The sequence below is a fragment of the Somniosus microcephalus genome, chromosome 16, assembly GCF_052327205.1.
Source record: "Somniosus microcephalus isolate GS21.2 chromosome 16, FLI_Smic_1.0, whole genome shotgun sequence".
Taxonomy (NCBI): Eukaryota; Metazoa; Chordata; class Chondrichthyes; order Squaliformes; family Somniosidae; genus Somniosus; species Somniosus microcephalus.
The window spans coordinates 7,938,472-7,959,771 of NC_141002.1; the positions used below are offsets into that span (position 1 = coordinate 7,938,472).

The 21,300-nt window shown below is 46.5% G+C and overlaps 1 protein-coding gene across 1 annotated transcript in view; it reads left to right on the top strand.

Annotated features, from left to right (window-relative positions):
* The window catches only part of nwd1 (NACHT and WD repeat domain containing 1), a 195,135-nt gene that overhangs the window by 105,655 nt on the left and 68,180 nt on the right, over positions 1-21,300 (top strand). The window contains exons 11-14 of the mRNA XM_086008577.1: positions 816-1,010; positions 9,039-9,161; positions 12,576-12,775; positions 16,604-16,876. Coding sequence (XP_085864703.1) covers positions 816-1,010; positions 9,039-9,161; positions 12,576-12,775; positions 16,604-16,876 — 791 coding nt within the window. The remainder of the gene's footprint in view (positions 1-815; positions 1,011-9,038; positions 9,162-12,575; positions 12,776-16,603; positions 16,877-21,300) is intronic.

The window sequence follows — 21,300 nt, forward strand, 5'->3', positions numbered from 1 at the left end:
ATTTCGCAACAGTGACACATCACCTGTTCACCCATATCTGTGTAATTAATTAAATTTCTTATTATTAATTATGAAGACCCTCTGCCCGATATAGATGACAATATTACACCACTATTTAATAGGACTTGCCAACTTAAAGGTATAGAAGAGAAGGAAGAGAACCTACCAACCAGTTGATCACCAACCTCCCTCGTGGAAGCTGTCTGGGGGACCTATCCGGTTGAATTGTCTCACTGCTCCACGTCCGCAGTGTTGGATTAGCCTGAGAGAGGGAAGCAAAACAGAGCAACAAGCACCCCCTCACCTCCCACTTGCCCGAACGAATGGAATGTGTTGATACTCCCATGGAGAATGGAATGGGTTAATAGTCCCATCAAGAATGGAATGGGTTAACACTCCCATCAGGAATGGAATGGGTTAATACTCCCATGGAGAATGGAATGGGTTAATACTCCCATCAAGAATGGAATGGTTTAACACTCCCATGGAGAATGGAATGGGTTAATACTCCCATGGAGAATGGAATGGGTTAATACTCCCATGGAGAATGGAATGGGTTAATACTCCCATCAAGAATGGAATGGTTTAACACTCCCATGGAGAATGGAATGGGTTAACACTCCCATGGAGAATGGAATGGGTTAATTCTCATGCTGATGCCCTGAGAAAATAATAACATAGTTGTGATAAGAATGTTCTTTAATTTGGAGCTGATTTCCTTAGTGGAGGACAGCCCACATCTACATGATCAGGTCTTAACTGTAAAATTATCTCAGTAATGTTGAATAAACTGTCATTTTGTATTTTCTTTGTAGACCAGAGTGTCCTGTACATAGAGATGTTGGCACGTCTCGATTTCTTCAAGGGTTCTTACCCAATGATCGGCGAGCTATGTCAGCAATGCAGGAAATGGTGTGCTATGTGCCCCAACCCAATCCTCACTCCACTATGTGGCTTCTTCCAGCCCCCTGGTGGGCCACTACGGACAACACTGACCGGGTTCAGCAAAGGTACACTCCAGGTTCTGTACTTATAGTGAGGCCTTAAAGGATCAGAATCTTTCAATATTTGGAATGGCCCATGGGAGTACATAGAGCTGTGAGCCTTTTCATGTGCTGGGCCGGAGGAGTTGCATCCCAAACCACTCCCCAAAGTGAGCATTTTTTGTGGCAATTGATCCAATGTTAATGGTTTATTACTCCCTTGCTAAGCACAATGAAACAGAAAAAGGGGCGCATATGATAGATGTCAGCATGATAATGGCCCTGAAATTAGGATCGGGAGCTTGCCGCGCGTGCAAGCCCCCGATGTGCACTTACCCGGCGCGCTGACATTTGAATCGTGGCCCGCATTGCATTTCCTCTCACTGGCCCGCTTGAGGTCCTGCCGCGCTGTGCGTGCGTGACCCAGCGGCGTACTTAGTGCGATGAGCCGGCTGGGATCACGTGAGCACAGGGCAACCAATGGGAGGTTGCAAAAGTTCATTCATGAGTTTGACAGTAAGAGCTGTCAAACTCATGAAAACTCCTGGCCCCAAAACACTACTTAAACTTGAAAGAAAATTTAAAAAAACATCGCACTACTTAAATGAACCATAAATAACTGTAAAAAACTATTTTAAACAATAATTTTAAAATTTGAAAAAAATTATTATATAAAAAATCGGGGCTAAATCTAAACTTACCTTACTGTAAATTCTTTAAAAATAATAAACCTGTAGAAATTTTTTTTATAAATTGTATTAATAGACCACTTACCTGTAAAACTAAGTACAGTACTTACGTGTGGTTTTTCAATGCATAAAAACCGGAGGCCTTTACACATGCGCAACTCTCTAAAAATAAAGGAAATCCAAGTCGCAGGCGCAGACTCCTGCGCGCACGCGTTCAGCCTCTTAACCCCTTGGGTCAGAGGAGCGGAAATGCCGGTTTTCCCCGCATGCGCTGTGCATGCTGAAAACCGGCAATTCCTCCGGGCACACGCGTGAGTACCCCGTCCGTACTCATGCGTTGGGAGAGGAATTACTGGGCCAACACAAGGGAGAATCAGGCTGAATATAAAAAGTACAGAGGAGAAGTGAAAAAGGAAATAAGGGAGCAAAGAGACAGTACGAGAATAGATTGACGGTTAACATAAAAGGGAATCCAAAGGTCTTCCTAAGGCACATTAACAGTAAAAGGCTTGTCAGAGGAGCAGTGGGGCCGATTCAGGACCAAAATGGAGATCTATTGGTGGAGGCAGAAGGCATAGCTAAGGTACTAAGTGAGTACTTTGTATCAGTGTTTACCAAGGAAATGGACTTTGCCAAAGCTACAGTAAACAATGAGGTAGCCGGGATACTGGATGAGATAAAAATAGATAAACAGGAGGTTGTAGCGGTTCGTGTAGATCGCCACTAAATAAGAGAGTTTGACTTCGACGAACTATAAATAAGTTGTTTATTTCCAGGAACAGGCTAATTACAGCAGGTAAGATGGCAGGTAAGATGGCTGACTGTAGGAGCACCGTGGTGTAACATAGAAACATAGAGATAGGAACAGGAGTAGGCCATTCGGCCCTTCGAGCCTGCTCCGCCATTCAATGAGATCATGGCTGATCTTCGTCTGAGATCATAGCTGATCTTACCAGTTCAGTACCCCGTCCCCGCCTTTTCTCCGTAACCCTTAATCCCCTTAGCCTTCAGAAATATATCCAATTCTCTCTTGAAAATATTTATTGAATTAGCCTTCACAGCCCTCTGTGGCAGGGAATTCCACAGGCTCACCACTCTTTGAGTGAAGAAATTCTTCCTCATCTCTGTTTTAAATGATTTGCCCGCTATTTTTAGACTGTGGCCCCTGGTTCTGTGCTCCCCGGCCATTGGAAACATTCTCTCTGAATTCAGCCTGTCCAGGCCTGCCATAATTTTATATGTTTCGATGAGATCCCCTCTCAATCTTCTAAACTCCAGTGAGTACAAGCCCAAACTATTTAATCTCTCTTCGTAGGTCATTCCCGCCATTCCAGGTATCAGCCTGGTGAATCGCCGTTGCACTCTTTCCATGGCAAGAACATCCTTCCGCAGATGGGGCGACCAAAACTGTACACAATACTCCAGATGCGGTCTCACCAGCACCTTGTACAGCTGTAGTAAGGTATCCCTATTCCTATACTCGAACCCCCTTGATATGAAGGCCAACATACCATTTGCCTTCTTAATCGCCTGTTGCACCTGCATGCTCTCCTTCAGTGACTGGTGCACAAGAACACCCAGGTCCCTCTGCACTTCCCCATCTCCCAATCTATTGCCATTTAGATAATAATCTACCCTCCTGTTTTTACCCCCAAAGTGGATAACCTCGCATTTATCCACATTATAGTGCATCTGCCACGTATCCGCCCATTCCCCCAACCTGTCCAAATCGCACTGTAGCCTCCTGACATCCTCATCAGAGCCCACCCCTCCTCCTAGTTTAGTGTCGTCAGCGAATTTGGAAATATTGCATCCAATTCCCTGATCCAGATCATTTATATATATTGCGAACAGCTGGGGTCCCAGGACAGATCCTTGCGGCACCCCGCTGGTCACTGCCTGCCACTCCGAAAACGAGCCGTTTATTCCAACTCTCTGTTTTCTATCCGCCAGCCAGTTCTCTATCCACGTTAATACTTTGCCCCCAATTCCATGAGCCTTAATTTTGCATGATAATCTTTTGTGTGGAACCTTATCGAAGGCTTTCTGGAAGTCAAGGTACACCACATCCACTGGCTCTCCCCCATCTATTTTACCAGTTACTTCCTCAAAAAATTCCAGCAGATTAGTCAAACACGATTTACCCTTTGTAAATCCATGTTGACTCTGTCCGATCCTTTCCCCATTTGTCAAGTGCTCCGCTATTTTATCCTTAATAATGGACTCTAGCATTTTGCCCACAACCGATGTAAGGCTTACTGGTCTATAATTCCCTGCTTTCTCTCTACCCCCCTTTTTAAATATTGGGGTAACATTAGCTACCCTCCAATCCACGGGTACTGTTCCCGAGTCATGGGTCTTGTCCCAGCGGGGACTCCACGAGGACTGAGTTCACAGTCCTGTGGGGAGCGTGATGACGTCATCGCATTTGTGTTGTGACGTCATCACGTTGCTCGCATTTCCCGCGCTTAGGGCGTCACGTGATGCGCGTCATTGCGTCGCTGGCCGTTGAGGCCGAAGTCGGGAGGCCGGGCTGTGCCGGTGCTTGCCGCGGGAGCGGAAGATTGCGTCGCTCCTGTCGGCTGGCCGTTGAGGCCGAAGACGCTAGGCCGGGCTGTGCCGGTGCTTGCCGCGGGAGCGGAAGATTGCGTCGCTCCCGTCGGCTGGCCGTTGAGGCCGAAGACGCTAGGCCGGGCTGTGCCGGCGCACGCACATCACGTCATACGTGACGTGACGTCAGCGCGCTAGGGCGCGCCTTAACAGGGCAATGGCCCCAACAGGTAAGTTAAAAGGGCAACGGCCCCAAAAGGTAAGTTAAACATACAGTAAGGTAAGTTAAAGGGAATTATGTGTCTCAATGTAAGGGACAACCAGTGGTACCGCCACAAGGTACTAGAAAGGCTGGCAGTAATTAAAGTGGATAAGTCACCCAGTCCGGATGGGATGCATCCCAGATTGCTGAGGGAAGTAAGGGTAGAAATTGTGGAGGTGCTGGCCGCAATCTTCCAATCCTCCTTAGAAACAGCGGTGGTGCCAAAGGACTGGAGGATTGTAAATGTTACACCCTTGTTCAAAAAAGGGGAGAAGGATAAACCCGGCAATTATAGTTTAACGTCGGTGGTGGGGAAGCTTTTAGAAACAATAATCCGGGAGAAAATTAGCAGCCCCTTGAACAAGCGTGGACTAATAAAGGAGAGCCAGCATGGATTTGTTAAGGGCAAATCGTGTTTGACTAACTTGATTGAGTTTTTTGATGAGGTAACAGAGAGGGTGGACGAGGGCAGTGTAGTTGATGTTGTGTATATGGACTTTCATTAGGTGTTTGATAAAGGTGTTTGATAAAGTACCACATACTAGACTTGTTAGCAAAATTAAATCCCATGGGTTGAAAGGAGCAGTAGCAACATAGATACAAAATTGGCTAAGGGACAGAAAACAGAGAGTTGTGGTGACTGGCTGTTTTTCAGACTGGAGGGAGGTATACAGTGGCGTTCCCCAAGGTTCAGTATTAGGACCACTGCTGTTTTTGATATACATTAATGACTTGGACTTGGGGGCACAGGGCACAATTTTAACGTTTTCAGATGACACAAAACTTAGACGTGTAGTAAACAGTGAGAATGATAATAATAGATTTCAAGAAGACACAGACAGGCTGGTGGAATGGGTGGATACATGGCAGATGAAATTCAATGTTAAGAAGTGTGAGATGATATATTTTGGTTGGAAGAATGAGGAGAGATCGTAAACACTAAATGGTACAATTTTAAAGAGGGTGCAAGAACAGAGAGACCTGAGGGTGTTTGTGCACAAATCTCTGAAGGTGGCAGGACAGGTTAATAAAGCATATGGGCTTTATAAATAGAGGCAGAGTACAACAGTCCGGAAGTTCTGCTAAACCTATATAAAACACGAGTTCACCCCCAGCTGGAGTATTGTGTCCAATCCTGGGCACCACACTTTAGGAAGGACGTGAAGGCTTTGGAGAGGGTGCGGAAGAGATTTACTAGAATGGTTCCAGGGATGAATGATTAAAGTTATATGGATAGACTAGAGAAGCTGGGGTTGTTCTCCTTGGAGCAGTGAAGGCTAAGAGAAGATTTGATAGAGGTGTTTAAAATCATGAAGGGTTTAGTTAGAGTAAATAAAGATAAACTGTTTCCAATGGCTGTAGGGTTGATACCGAGAGGACACAGATTTAAGGTGATTGACAAAAGAAGCAGAGGCAACATGAGGAAAATCTTTTCTACACAAGTGGTTAGTATTTGGAAAGCACTGCCTGATAGTGTGGTGGACACAGATTCAATAGTACCCTTCAAAAGAGAATTGGATAACTACTTGCAGGAGAAAAAGTTGCAGGGATTTGGGGAAAGAGCGGGGGAGTGGGACTAACTGGATTGCTCTTCGAGAGAGAGAGCCGGTGCAGTCTCAATGGGCCGAATGGCCTCCTTCTGTGCTGTACTATTCTATGATTTTATGATCTTATTGAAGCTTCCAGAAAGTATTATAGAGTATGTGATTTATGATTACTTTGAGAGTTTTGTGCTGAGTTTCCGCTTTGGGTGTAATCGGGAATTTGCAGCCAAAATGCTCTTGAAATTGCGCTGGTTCGGTTACGCTTCAAATTTCCCTTAAAATTAATTTGCATAACCACAAATGCAAAATCTTCTACGAACCAATGCAATCGGACAGCGTAATAGTATGGAATCGTTTATTTTCTTCCATTAAGAAGTACTCCCTAATGTATTTAAGAGTGGTAACCTGGTGCAGTTTTATTAATACAGCTGGAAATAGATTTATCACCAAAAATAAACACTTTTAATAAGGGTGTCCAGTCCTCTACCTGTGAGTAACACAATTTAAAATCACTGAAAATGACTTAAAGAACTATACCAAACCATTTCATAGTTTCATTGGTGTACGTTAGTCAGTTTCTTAGTAAATTCATTATTTTTTTATATGAAAAACTTTCAGAAAGTGCCTATGCTGTCTGCCTAAGAAAATCAGTGCAATTTGACGAGCCTTCCCGAACTAGCGCAATCTCACAATGTTGACCGGGGGGGCATGGCCAGTCTTGAGGGCAAGGCCTGATTCGGGCAAATTGAATCTCGAGCCAGCCTAAAAGAATCACAGAAAACACGAGCGTGAGTGCTTTTGGGCGTAATTCACTTATGTTTAAAATTCCCCCATCTTTTGAGATGGTTTGGCTAAATTTTTGTCTGGATTGCGTTGATATTAATGAGCCCCCTATGTGTTTATTAGGGACTCCAAGCATGGCTTCAGGAAATGAAGATTTACCTCATTAACTTGATTGAGTTCTTTGAGGAAACATAGAAACATAGAAGATAGGAGCAGGAGTAGGCCATTCGGCCCCTCGAGCCTGCTCCGCCATTCAATGAGATCATGGCTGATCATTCAAATTCAGTACCCTGTCCCTGCCTTCTCCCCATATCCCTTGATCCCTTTAGCCTTAAGAAATATATCCAACTCCTTCTTGAATATATTTAATGAACTGGCCTCCACTGCCCTCTGTGGCAGAGAATTCCACAGGTTCACCACTCTCTGGGTGAAGAAATTCCTCCTCATTTCAGTCCTAAATGGCTTACCCCTTATCCTTAGACTATGACCCCTGGTTCTGGACTCCCCGGCCATCAGAAACATCCTTCCTGCATCTAGTCTGTCCAGACCTGACAGAATTTTATAGGTTTCGATGAGATCCCCTCTCAATCTTCTAAACTCCAGTGAGTATAATCCCAATCGACACAATCTCTCCTCATACGTCATTCCTGCCATCCCAGGTATCAGCCTGGTGAATCTTCGCTGCACTCCCTCCATGGCAAGAACGTCCTTCCTCAGGTAAGGCGACCAAAACTGCACACAATACTCAAGGTGCGGTCTCACCAAGGCCCTGTACAACTGCAGCAAGACATCCTTGTTCTTGTACTCGAACCCTCTCGCTACGAAGGCCAACATACCATTTGCCTTCTTAACCGCCTGCTGCACCTGCATGCTTACCTTCAGCGACTGGTGCACAAGAACACCCAGGTCTCTTTGCACTTCCCCTTCTCCCAATCTATTGCCATTCAAATAATAATCTGCCTTCCTGTTTTTGCCACCAAAGTGGATAACCTCACATTTATCCACATTATAGTGCATTTGCCATGTTTCTGCCCAATCACCCAATCTGTCCAAATCATACTGGAGTTTCACGACATCCTCCTCACAGCTTACCCTCCCACCCAGCTTTGTGTCGCCTGCAAATTTGGAGATATTACATCCAATTCCCTCGTCCAGATCATTAATATATTTTGTGAACAGCTGGGGTCCTAGGATATGGACCAGTACAATGGGTGAAGATACTCCTGTCAATGCTAGGTTGCCAAAAACCTTTCAGAAAATACCACATAGAAGGCTATTGGCTAAAATCAGCTAACGTGGGACCATTGGACGGATACTATGCTTATTAGTTGTTCGGTGACAGGTTGGGCTCTCCTGGGCAGAGGGCGATGGGAGTTGATCTGAATGGGGACTGGTCACAGGGTTGTATGTTGGGACCATTGCTGTTCATCATTTTCATTAATGAGTGCTCAAGGGAATCACAATGGAATTTCCCTTTTTTTCCTGAATTAGCCGTAGTTTTTTCCCTCTGGATTCTTGCCTCTCCTAGAGGCTTGCATGGTTCGGGGGTGGGTCAATCCTGCATGTGATAACACTGTGTCTGGATGGGCAGGTTTCTTGGGCCCAATGGACTTTTTGCATTTATTCTATTCATATCTTTGTATGGAAGATGCTATGGATTACTGTGCTCTTGATTCTTGTAGCAGGTTCACCCAACATGGGCTAAATTTAAAACTCCCAATTAGGTCTGACCATAAGAACACCAGTCTTTCCCTTTGCCTGATGTCCCTGGAGTGTATGTGGTCAACCTCTTCACACAATAAATGGCTCTTTAATTCAGTAAAAAATAAAAGTATTATATGTCAAGGGATCAGTAATAGCTTTGCTCTATATCACCTTTGTTCTCTCTCTCATTTATCAATATTGCTGTGGTCACTACTCTTTAAACTTTCGTGTTCCAGCTGAGCTGTAAATAATTCATCCTCCAAACATTCTTCATCCACCATGGTGTGAAATCATAGTGCCACCACCTTACCAAGGTCCAATGTAGCCTGCTAACTTTCAATCTACTGAAATCTTCTTCAAATCCTCTATTGACTGTTTATACCTCCTCACAGGTTCAAGGAAGGCCCTCAGTAGCATTATCAGGTACATTGGTTGCGAGGGTCACCTCACTGACGGTCAACTCTATCTTTACTGTAGCATCTCCAGGGTCCTTACATAACCTTCAATTCCCTTCTGTCCACAGGTGTCACTGCGATGGAGCTGAGTACTGATTGTACCATACTGGTGGCGGGCTCACAGGATGGAACGATGATCGTATGGAACCTGCAGGATATCGAAGTGATCCACACATTAACAGGTCATTCCGGTGAGGCAGAACTCCTTTTAATGATTCTACCATGACCTGAAACCAAATAAGAGCTAATAACACCTGCTGGTTAATAAAATATGTTCTGTTTGCTGAATGTTTAGAAAATCAAAAGCTTTACCATTAGGGATTGAGCCTCATTGTTCATGGCTTGACCACTTGCACACTACCTACCACTTTTTGAAATCTGAGATTGAGCAGAGAGTGAAGTCCACAGAGTGTCTGGCTGGCACTGTCATTATAACTCTAGGATAAATGTCTCCTTTCATGTGGCTGCAAGGCTCTTACATGAGTTTTGGTCCTACCAGCCCAGCTCTTGGTAGATCCTATAGTGTAGGCTTTTTTAATAAAAAGATCAAGAGCCAACCCAGGTTGGAAAGAGTTACAGAGAAGACGAGGTACATCACCAAGTAATGGTTTGGTGAGGTCAAGCTAGTGTTTGAAAAGCCTAGGATTGTAGGGAGGGAGGATGGAGGGGAGTGAGGAGCACAGTTTTGAAGTCCTGTTAGAGCAGGAGTTGTTGTGATGAGCCTTGTTTTCGGCACAGTGGAGTTATAGGAAGGAGAAAAGCATGGAGTATTTGCAGCTGATGAGAAACTAGAGAGGACTGTTGAGAATGACCCTCTGAGCCATTGGTGGGGAACATCCACAAGGCACATAAGTGCAGTAAAGCTTTTTGTTTGAGGCTAAGGTCATGGCACATTATTGAAGAACTTTACTCTGTATCTAACTATGCTGGACTTAATCTGGGAGCGCTTGTTGCTGACAAGAAGGCCCCGATATTTACAGGGAGGCGGGAGGGGTGTGGGGAAGGCCAGAAACAGCCCAAGAACCTGGCAACACTGGGGGTGCAGAGTTCCTGCCAATCTTAATGGCAGGGCCTTAATAACATATTGTAGCTCCGCTTCCTGCTCGGCAGCCTGGCCGGCGGGCGGGAGGGAAAACCGGGCTGGGGGTGGTGGAGGGGGTGGGGCTGGGGGTGGGGGTGGGGGTGGTGGAGGGGGTGGGGGTGGAGCTGGTTGTGGGGGTGGGGAGGGGGTGGGGCTGGGGGTGGTGGAGGGGGTGGGGGTGGGGCTGTGGGAGTGGGTTGGGCTTGTGGTGGGGGGTGGGGCTGGGGGTGGTGGGGGTGGGGCTGTGGGTGTGGGTGGGGCTTGTGGTGGGGGTGGGGGGTGGGGCTGGGGGTGGCGGGTGGGGTTGGGGTGGCAGAGGGGTGGGGGTGGTGGAGGGGGTGGGGGTGGGGCTGGGGTGGGGGTGGGTGGTGGTGGAGGGGGTGGGGTGGGGCTGGGGGTGGGGCTGTGGGTGGGGCTTGTGGTGGGGGTTGGGGCTGGGAGTGGGAGGTGGGGTTGGGGTGGTGGAGGGGTGCGGGTGGGGCTGGGGGTGGGGTGGTGGAGAGGGTGGGGGTGGGGGGTGGGGCTGGGGGTGGTGGAGGGGGTGGGGAGGGGGTTGGGGGCTGGGGTGGGTGTGAGGGGTGGGGCTGGGGTGGGGGCTGGGGTGGGGTTGGGGGTGCGGTGGGGGGTGGGGGTGGGGGGTGGGGGTTGGGGGTGCGGTGGGGGTGGGGGTGGGGGGTGGGGGGTGGGGGTGCGGTGGAGGGTGGGGGTGGGGGTGGGGGGTGGGGCTGGGGGAATCAACTGCTCCTGACCCATTTCTGCTGGCTCTTGCTAGAAGGTACACGTGTGTAGATGTTAATGGAAAATAGTGCTGAAGAACTCCTTGTTAAATAGCCTGGCAGCACTTTCCATCCAGGTTTGCCTATGAAGAGCAGCAGGCTGGTGAGTTGAGGTTGCTGAAGGCTACTGGTGACCATAGAATTCACAAGAGGAGGGGCGACAATTAAAAAAGCTAGCATTATTCCCAAGGTGGCTTTGGGTTATCCACCCACTGTCACAGTATAGTTATGCTGTACTGAGACTGACTTATCATATCTGGGCAGGATCCCAGGAAGGAAAGGCCAGGTTCTAACCCACTATGCCATCCAATCCCTAAACACATCGGCCCCGAATATCTGAAGGGATTTTTTTTTCTTATTCATTCATGGGATGTGGGCGCCGCTGGCAAGGCTGGCATTTAAAGGCCATCCTTAATTGCCCTTGAGAAGGTGGTGGTGTTCCCATGCGCCTGCTGCCCTTGTCCTTCTAGGTGGTGGAGGTGTTTGGGAGGTGCTGCCGAAGAAGCCTTGGCGAGTTGCTGCAGTGCATCTTGTAGATGGTACACACTGCAGCCACGGTGCACCAGTGGTGGAGGGAGTGAATGTTTAATTTGGTGGGTGGGGTGCCAATCAAGCGGGCTGCTTTGTCCTGGATGGTGTCGAGCTTCTTGAGTGTTGTTGGAGCTGCACTCATCCAGGCAAGTGGAGAGTATTCCAACACACTCCTGACTTGTGCCTTGTAGATGGTGGAAAGGCTTTGGAGAGTCAGGAGGTGAGTCACTCCCCGCAGAATACCCAGCCTCTGACCTGCTCTTGTAGCCACAGTATTTATGTGACTGGCCCAGTTAAGTTTCTGTTCAATGGTGTCCCCCAGGATGTTGATGGTGGGGGATTCGATGATGGTAATGCCGTTGAATGTCAAGGGGAGGTGGTTAGACTTTCTCTTGTTGGAGATGGTCATTGCCGAGCACTTGTGCGGCGCGAATGTTACCTGCCACTTATCAGCCCAAGCCTGAATGTTGTCCAGGTCTTGTTGCATGTGGCATGGACTGCTTCATTATCTGAGGAGTTGTGAATGGCACTGAACACTGCAGTCATCAGCGAACATCCCCACCTCTGACCTTATGATGGAGGGAAGGTCATTGATGAAGCTATTGAAGATGGTTGGGCCTAGGACACTGCCCTGAGGAACTCCTGCAGCGATGTCCTGGGGCTGAGATGATTTCTGCCATAACTTCGGTGAGAGATTGGTGGAATCCCTGGAGAGATGGTATAACCGGCCGAACTAGAGATGCCCACCCTCCAGGATTGTCTGTAGTCTCCAGTAATTGAAGATTAATCTCCTGGGCACTGCTGCAAGCAACCCAGGAAAAATCATAAGGGCATTAAAAAAATTATGTTTTTTAAATTTTCTTTGAACACTTCTGTTTATTAGTTATAAAAATATTGGAGATGGGATAAAAGGCTGTTTAACTGCCAGTCAAAAATTATCCAATCGGTTAAGGAAGAGTCTATGTTTTCTAATTGGAGCAGGAAGGCGGGGCGCAGCAAGGATGGACATGTCGGACGACCAATGGTGGGACTGTGGGGGAGGGGCAATTAAAGGCAGGAGGTCATGTGATGAAACATCCAGGAATACATTCAACCAGTTGACAAACCTAGGCTGAACACAAAGTTGCGGAGGGATATCGGGATAAACCCCATGGGAATTCAGGATCACGCTCTTAATGTGACCCCTGCTGATCAATGTGATTTGTTATCTGTGATAGCTGAGGTACGGTGCATCAAAGTGATTCACAACAAGGCTCATGCTGTATCAGGATCGTTTGACCATACGCTGCGTCTGTGGAATCTACTGACTGGGAAAGAAGTCTACTCGATCCCAGAGGATCACTCCGGCTATGAGCACTTCACACTGCTCCAGGTGGATGAAGCTACTGATGTGATCTACTCGGTCTCAGGTTCCCAGGTAGAAGATTCCTCTGATCGCTTTTTGTAAACAAGATCCCTATCCTCCGCTTTAAAATTCCCCGGCCAAAAGAGAACAGAGGGGACTCTTCACCCAGTGCATTCGGTTTAAAACATCTACTTACTAGCTCCCTACCGGATGGCTCAGTGAGCTCATCAGTTCGTAGCTGATCTCAAACAGGGCAGAAGTGGGGACGCTACAATCGGCCCCAGGACCCTGGGCTAGGGAGGTGACCCCAACCTGGAGCTGCATTTATTCTTAAGAACCTCAGCGGGAAGCGGCAACAGGCCTGTGGGCGGGAGCGGAATGTCGGACAGCTGGAGGGCGCTGGCGGGGCCCGAAGGAAGGATCTCCCCCCGCTTGCAGGTACATCCTGGGGAGGAACTAGAAACATAGAAACATAGAAAAATAGGAGCAGGAGTAGGCCATTCGGCCCTTCGAGCCTGCTCCGCTATTCAGTATGATCACGGCTGATCCTCTATCTCAATACCATATTCCCGCTCTCTCCCCATACCCCTTGATGCCTTTTGTGTCTCAAAATCTATCTATCTCCTTCTTAAATATATTCAATGACTTGGCCTCCACAGCCTTCTGTGGTAGAGAATTCCACAGGTTCACCACCCTCTGAGTGAAGAAATTTCTCATCTCAGTCCTAAATGTTCTACCCTGTATCCTGAGACTGTGAGCCCTCATTTTAGACCCCCCAGCCAGGGGAAACATCCACCCTGCATCCAGCCTGTCTAGCCCTGTCAGAATTTTATACATTTCAATGAGATCCCCTCTCATTCTTCTAAACTCTACTGAATACAGGCCTAATCGACCCAATCTCTCCTCATACAACAGTCCTGCCATCCCAGGAATCAGTCTGGTGAACCTTCGCCGCACTCCCTCTATGGCAAGTATATCCTTTCTTAGGTAAGGAGACCAAAACTGCACACAGTACTCCAGGTGTGGTCTCACCAAGGCCCTGTATAACTGTAATAAGACATCCTTGCTCCTGTATTCAAATCCTCTTGCAATGAAGGCCAACATACCATTTGCCTTCTTTTGTTCCCTCCCCAGCCCTCCTTTCGATCTATTTCATTTCCTTTCCAGTTTTGAAGAAGGGTTTCGACCCGAAATGTCGACTCTAATTTCTCTCCACGGATGTTGCCTGGCCTGCTGAGTTTTTCCAGCATTTTCTGTTATTATTTCGGATTTCCAGCAGCTGCAGTATTTTGCTATCATACCATTTGCCTTCCTAACTGCTTGCTGCACCTGCACGTTTGCTTTCAGTGACTGATGTACAAGGGCACCCAGGTCCCTCTGTACATCACCATTTCCCAATCTATCACTATTTAAATAATACTCTGCCTTTCTGTTTTTCCTACCGAAGTGGATAACTTCACATTTATCCACGTTATACTGCATCTGCCATGTATTTGCCCACACACTCAACTTGTCTAAATCACTTTGAAGCCTCTTTGCATCCTCCTCACAACTCACAATCCCAGCTAGTTTCATGTCGTCAGCAAGCTTGGAAATATTACATTTGGTTCCCTCATTCAAATCATTGATATATATTGTGAATAGCTGGGGCCCAAGCACTGATCCCTGTGGTACCCCACTAGTCACCGCCTGCCACCCCAAAAAAGACCCATTTATTCCTACTCTCTGTTTCCTGTCTGTTAACCAATTTTCAATCCATGCCAGTATATTACCCCCATCCCATGTGCTTTAATTTTGCACACTAACCTCTTATGTGGGACTTTATCAAAGGCCTTCTGAAAATCCAAATACACCACCTCCACTCGTTCTCCCCTATCTATTCTACCAGTTACATCCTCAAAAAACTCCAGTAGGTTTGTCAAACACGATTTCTCTTTCATAAATTCATGTTGACTTTGTCTAATCCCGTTGATATTTTCTAAGTGTCCTGTTATCACATCCTTTATAATAGACTCTAGCATTTTTCCTATTACTGATGTTAGGCTAACTGGTCTGTAGTTCCCGGTTTTCTCTGTCCCTCCTTTTTTAAATAGTAGGTTTACATTTGCCACCCTCCATAATCTATAGAATTTTGGAAGATGACAACCAATGCATCCACTATTTCCATGGCTACCTCTTTTAGTACTCTGGGATGCAGATTATCAATCTCTGGGGATTTATCAGCTTTCAGTCCCATTAATTTCTCCAGCACTATTTTTTTACTAATATTAATTTCCTTTAATTCCTCCTTCTCACTAGACCCTTGGTTCCCTCGCATTTCTGGGAAGTTATTTGTGTCCAATTCTGTGAAGACAGAACCAAAGTATTTGTTTAATTGCCCTGCCATTTCCTTGTTCCCCATTATATATTCTCCCTTTTCTGACTTTAAGAGACTGTTCCGTTGGGACGGATTACACCTAAACCATGATGGGACCAGTGTTCTAGTGAATTGAATAACTAGGGAGGTAGATAAGGCTTTAAACTAAATAAGGTGGGGGGTGGGGGAGGGTCCTGGTGAAGAGAAATCTAGAATGCTAAAGAGAAAAGACAAGGAAGCAGTGCAGGAAAGTGATTGGGGTAAGGATAACCAGATTGTGTCAGGAAGGGACAGAGTGTACAAACTAATTTAGCACAGATGGGTGTTAAGCTGGCGTCCTTCTTGGTCTGTATGGCTCCAGCACTCACTGGATGAGTGACCCAGTTACAGAAGAAGTGTTGCAGCTTCCATATTCTCATCTCAATGTTTGTGGTAAAATAAGTTCAATGGTATGTTTAATAAACCCTAACTGAATGTAAAGAGCTCCAGAACACTTGTGGAAAGCCGAGCACGATACATTGTTCGATTTTATTGAACATAGAAACAGGAGGAGGCCATTCAGCCCCTCGAGCTTGTTCCGCCATTCAATTAGATCACAGCTTAACTCCACTTACCTGCCTTTGTTCCATATCCCATGATATCCTTACCCAACAAAAGCTGTCAATCGATTGAGCAGAGCAAATCGACATTAGTGCTGGACATTAAGATCAAAAGAGAAGCGTGAGGCTGTGCCCAGAACCTGATGCGACAGCTTTAATGAATGAACACTCTCGACACACAGCTTCTTGTGCCGGGAGCACATATTAGGATGTTTCCTCTGGCTGGAAAGTCTAGAACTAGGGGGCATAGTCTCAGGATAAGGGGTCGGCCATTTAGGATGGAGATGAGAAATGTCTTCACTCAGAGGATTGTGAATCATTGGAATTCTCTACCCCAGAGAGCTGTGGATGCTCAGTTGTTGAGTATATTCAAGACAGAGATCGATAGATTTTTGTGTACTGAGGGAATCAAGGGATATGGGGATACTGCAGGAAAGTGGAGTTGAGGTAGATGATCAGCCGTGATCTTAATGAATGACGGAGCAGGCTCGAAGGGCTGAGTGGCCTACACCTGCTCCTATTTCTTATGTTCTTGTATTGGGAATTCGGGCGTGCCCCACATGAGATCCTGCGGGATGCACTGAGTCCAACTCCCCAATTCTCAATGCCTGCTTCCAGCACCAGGCTCTGTGCTGGGTGCTTTCGTTCTCTAAGCTACCCTGAGACGAGAAATGAGCATAGATGGTAGGTCTGTCAGCAGAGAGAAGGAAGGTAGCGTTTAGGGTGAAACCATCCATGGATGAAGGAGTTGCCCAGACTGTTGTCCAGATCTTTAATGACCAGCTGTTTCTCCTTCAGGTTTCTGGCATTCACGTGTTTGCTCTTGATCACTGCTGTAACAAATGGGGAAACAGATCATCGTGTAACGTGTTACTAAGAGATTGCCTCTCATGTACAGATTCTAATGCTGTTTATTAACCATCTTATGATGTCACTTGCTTTCAGATTAAGGGTTGGCACCTGGAAAAGGGAGAACCTCTGTTCCAATTATCTGGTGGTAACCTGGACAACACGGCACACACAGCAGTACTCGGGTCCAACAACCCACTGCTGACCGTGTCTTCTGGGGGCACGCTGTGTGTGTGGGACCGAGTCCGGGGCACCCTACAGAACACTCACCATCTCACTGGCCTAAGTCATTCAACCCCGACCTGCATCCTTCCACTGAGAAACCAGGGGAAAGTAGCAGTAGGATTCGGCGATGGAGTTGTGGCGATGGTATGGAAAGTTAGCATTTGAGAAATACCCCGTTGGCTCAATATTCTGTCAGTACAGTTAACGTCCAACTGGTAGAAGCTCACCAATCGGGCAGGAACGGCAATGTGCAAAGCACAGCTTCTCACCCATTTCAAACTTTTAACCTCTTCAGAGAAGTCTCCAGTATAGGTTTCAAAATTTGCCGATAACACAAAGATAGGCGGCATTGTAGGCAGTGTAGATGAAAGCATAAAATTACAAAGGGATATTGATTAGATTAAGTGAACAGGCAAAACTGTGGCAAATGGAGTTCAATGTAGGCAAATGTGAGATCATCCACTTTGGACCTAAAAAGGATAGAACAGGGTACTTTCTAAATGGTGAAAGGCTAAAAACAGTGGAAGTCCAAAGAGACTTGAGGGTCCAGGTACATGGATCATTAAAATGTCATGAACAGGTACAGAAAATAATCAAAAAGGCTAATGGAATGTTGGCCTTTATATCTAGAGGACTAGAATACAAGGGGGTAGAAGCTATGCTGCAGCTGTACAAAGCCCTGGTCAGACCACACCTGGAGCACTGGGAGCAGTTCTGGGCACCACACCTGAGGAAGGATATAGTTGTTGTGTATGTAACCTGTTCCACCTTAAGAGAGCTTAAGCCTGTTCCACCTTAAGAGATGTACTACTTTCTCAGGCTGCTGTAGACGTAATACCGGGGGTGAACACACCGGTATATAAGCACTGTGCAGTAATCTTGTATTCAGTATAGTCCCTACCTCCAACCAGTAAAGACCTGTTTTTATTGTTACTCATTAGTCTGTGTCTTAATTAACTAAATAATTCACAGACTTAACACTGGCGACGAGTCAGGTTCTTACCCTGCGGCAGTTATTCCACGGCGGCTTCGTCCACAGACAGGACGTTGAAGAGAGGTTTCAAACCGCACCACCCCACTGGAAGCGACAGGCATTAGGACCCTGAAGCCTCCATCAGCGACTGAAAACTGGAGGACAGAAGACATCCTGCAGCTTCTTCTTCAACCTCGGTGGTGGGTAAGCCGAGCAGCGTTGGCTGCAAAGACAGGGCTGGGGGAAGTCGGAGGAACAAGGGCGATCGCGATCGCAATCGGGAGATAAGGGCCATCGATCGCAATCCCTGATAAGGGCCGCACTCGGGCTGAAAGGCGCAGCGTCGGCAGACACTGAAGGCGCGAGAGCCGCGGTGAAAAGCGCGGGCCATCGATCGCGGCGGAGATAAGGGCCGCACTCGGGGCTGAAGGGAGACGTCGTCGGGGGACGGGTGAAGACCGCCAAGCGCGGGAAAACCGCCATTTTGTGGGCGGAGGACGACGGCAAGAGCGGGAAGCCGCCATCTTTGATAACAAGTAAAGAAAATAAAATCTGAGAAATTGCAAATCTACAATGCCTAAACACGGGAATATTAGCACCTTTGATAGTGACCTCGAAGATTGGGCCATATATGTTGAAAGAGTAAAAAATTATTGTAAGGCCAATAAAATTCGTGACCAAGATAAAGCTCTAACATTATTAAATTTAATGGGTGCGAAGACATACGGGCAATTGAAACACCTGTTATCACCAGATGAACCGACGGATAAGACGTTCGATGAGATTGTTACTGTCCTGAAAGATCATCTAAACCCCACGCTGCTGATGCTAGCGGAACGATTTAAATTTTACGACAGAAGGCAGCTACAGCATGAAAGCAATGCTGAATATTTGCTGGAATTGCGTAAATTAGCGAAATATTGTCAGTTTGGAACGGGACTGACAGATGCACTACGAGACAAATTTGTGTGTGGTTTATTTAAACAAGATACACAAAAGCGACTGCTCAAGGAGAATGAGCTGACGCTTGAGAAGGCGGTCACTATGGCAGCAGCACACGAAGCCGCAGCGAGAGGCACGGCAGTAATGCAGCTACGGTCACCGGAGCTCAGTGCAAACAAATTGGAGTGGAGTTCTGTCAAATGTTATCGTTGTGGAAAGACAACGCATGATCAGAACCAGTGTTGGTTTAAAAACCAAGAATGTAGAACATGTGGTAGGCTTGGACATATAGCTAGAGTATGCAGGTCAGGGAAGAAGACCAGCAACAAGAAGTCACCGCAAGGAAAATACGCAAAGGTACACAAGGTGACCGAACAGGAGTCCGATTCAGACGCTAGCAGTAATGAACTGGCTAGCTTAAGCTGTAATGAACTGGCTAGCTTAAGAGTACTCAACGCTGGTAAGGGTGCAGACCTCCAGACAATTTGGGTCACTCTTCAGATAGAAGGAGTCCAAGTAAAACTGGAATTGGACACTGGATCGGCATTGACGGTCATAAATAAGAAAGATTACGGAAAGTTATTCCAACATATTCCCCTACAGGATACGGGGATTATATTGAAAACATACACGGGGCAAAGAGTGTACCCCATCGGGAAAATAGAGGTTGCAGTGGTCCACAAGGGCGAAGACAGTCAAATAATGGACTTATATGTGATATCTGAAGGAGGTCCTCCACTACTAGGACGGGAGTGGATTAGGAAAATGAATATGGACTGGCATTTCCTACAAACAATAACGAGTGAGAACTCGGTGAAGATAGTCGGCCCAGACTCTGGAACGGATGATGGTAAGCCCAACTCAGGTGCAAAAGACAAAGTTTCAGCACAGAATTATACTGAGCAACAACAACATAGTTTAACTGTGGATTCTGAGTCTGGCAAGTCTACTGATGTGCCCATTTCTGAGGGACACCGGGCTCGAACTCAACTCCATTTCAAACTACAACAGCAATTAGAACAAATGCTTCGCCGTTTTGAGCAAGAGTTGAATGCAACGAAAGAGTTCTTTGATATAGAGTTGGAGAATCTGGAAAGACAACAGAAGCAGCTGCTGGAGCAAATGGAGCAGGAGCACACAAAACGTCTGATGTCAGAGGAGTTAACGGTCAGCCAACTCCTGCATATGCTGAAGGACAGGACTCTGAAATGGGAAAAACTTGAACACGAACTTCAATATTCAAACGAAAGGGGTTCGGAGCTCTCAAAGGTTATTGGAAGAGCTGAGGTGGCAACACAGACTGAGATGACTGCAACAGAGCAGCCCTTGGATGCCAAAAGTACGCTGACTCACGTCAACGTAGAACAACAGACCGCTGAAACAGCTGCTCCGGTAGAGGGATTGAATAGTCCGATCAATCAATCTCCAAAAGAAGTTGAAGTAGTAAAATCTCAAATGAGGTCATTAGTAAACGACTTGCTGAAAGCCCAGAAAAAGCTGGATGAAGAGGTACGCATGAAGAAGTCTCTTCAGGAAAGATGTCTGGACTTGGAACAAAAGCTGGCTAACGCCCAGCTGGGTATGGAGGAAATAGAAGACCCTCTCGCTGGCCTAGATCAGGACGACACCGAATATTACCATGACCTATTGAGTGACACTGAATATTATAGTGACCTGGTCTGCCCAGCTTGTGATGAAAACTCCCAAAGTGCAGAAACCATGATGAATCACAAAAAGTCTAAGAGACACCGGGAGATGGTGGCGCTGCTACTGAAAAAGGAGGAAGAGAAGGAGAAACTTTGCATGCAGCTGGCAGCTGACAGTGGAGCCCAGAGAGGATCCAAGAAGCAGAAAAGGAAAAGTCGAAACAGAAGATGACCCATCTGAACCATTATCACCTCTACCAGATCACACACGTGGTCCCTCCGAACGGAGCCAAATCAGTTCGGAAGTTCAAGCTGTTAAATCCATGAAAGGACTATTGAATGAGTAACGTGAACCGACTACACCACAGAGATTGAATCTGTGAACTGTTTTCCGCAGAGACTGAATCTGTGATCTGTTTTGACATGAAGTTATATATGTATATATGTTATTATGTTACGTTAAACATGAAGTTATATATGTATATCTGTTATTACGTTAGGTTAAATGGGGGGATGACTATAAAGCTAAGAAGGGAGGAGTGTTGTGTATGTAACCTGTTCCACCTTAAGAGAGCTTAAGCCTGTTCCACCTTAAGAGATGTACTACTTTCTCAGGCTGTTGTAGACGTAATACCGGGGGTGAACACACCGGTATATAAGCACTGTGCAGCAATCTTGTATTCAGTATAGTCCCTACCTCCAACCAGTAAAGACCTGTTTTTATTGTTACTCATTAGTCTGTGTCTTAATTAACTAAATAATTCACAGACTTAACAATAGTGGCCTTGGAGGGAGTGCAGCGTATGTTTACCAGAATGATACCCGGACTTCAAGGGGTAAGTTACGAGGAGAGCTTACACAAAGTAGGGTTGTATTGCCTAGAATTTGGAAGGTGATCTGATCGAAGTTTTCAAGATATTAAGGGGAACAGATGGGGTGGATAGAGAGAAACTATTTCCGCTGGTTGGGGATTCTAGGACTAGGGGGCAGAGTCTAAAAATTAGAGC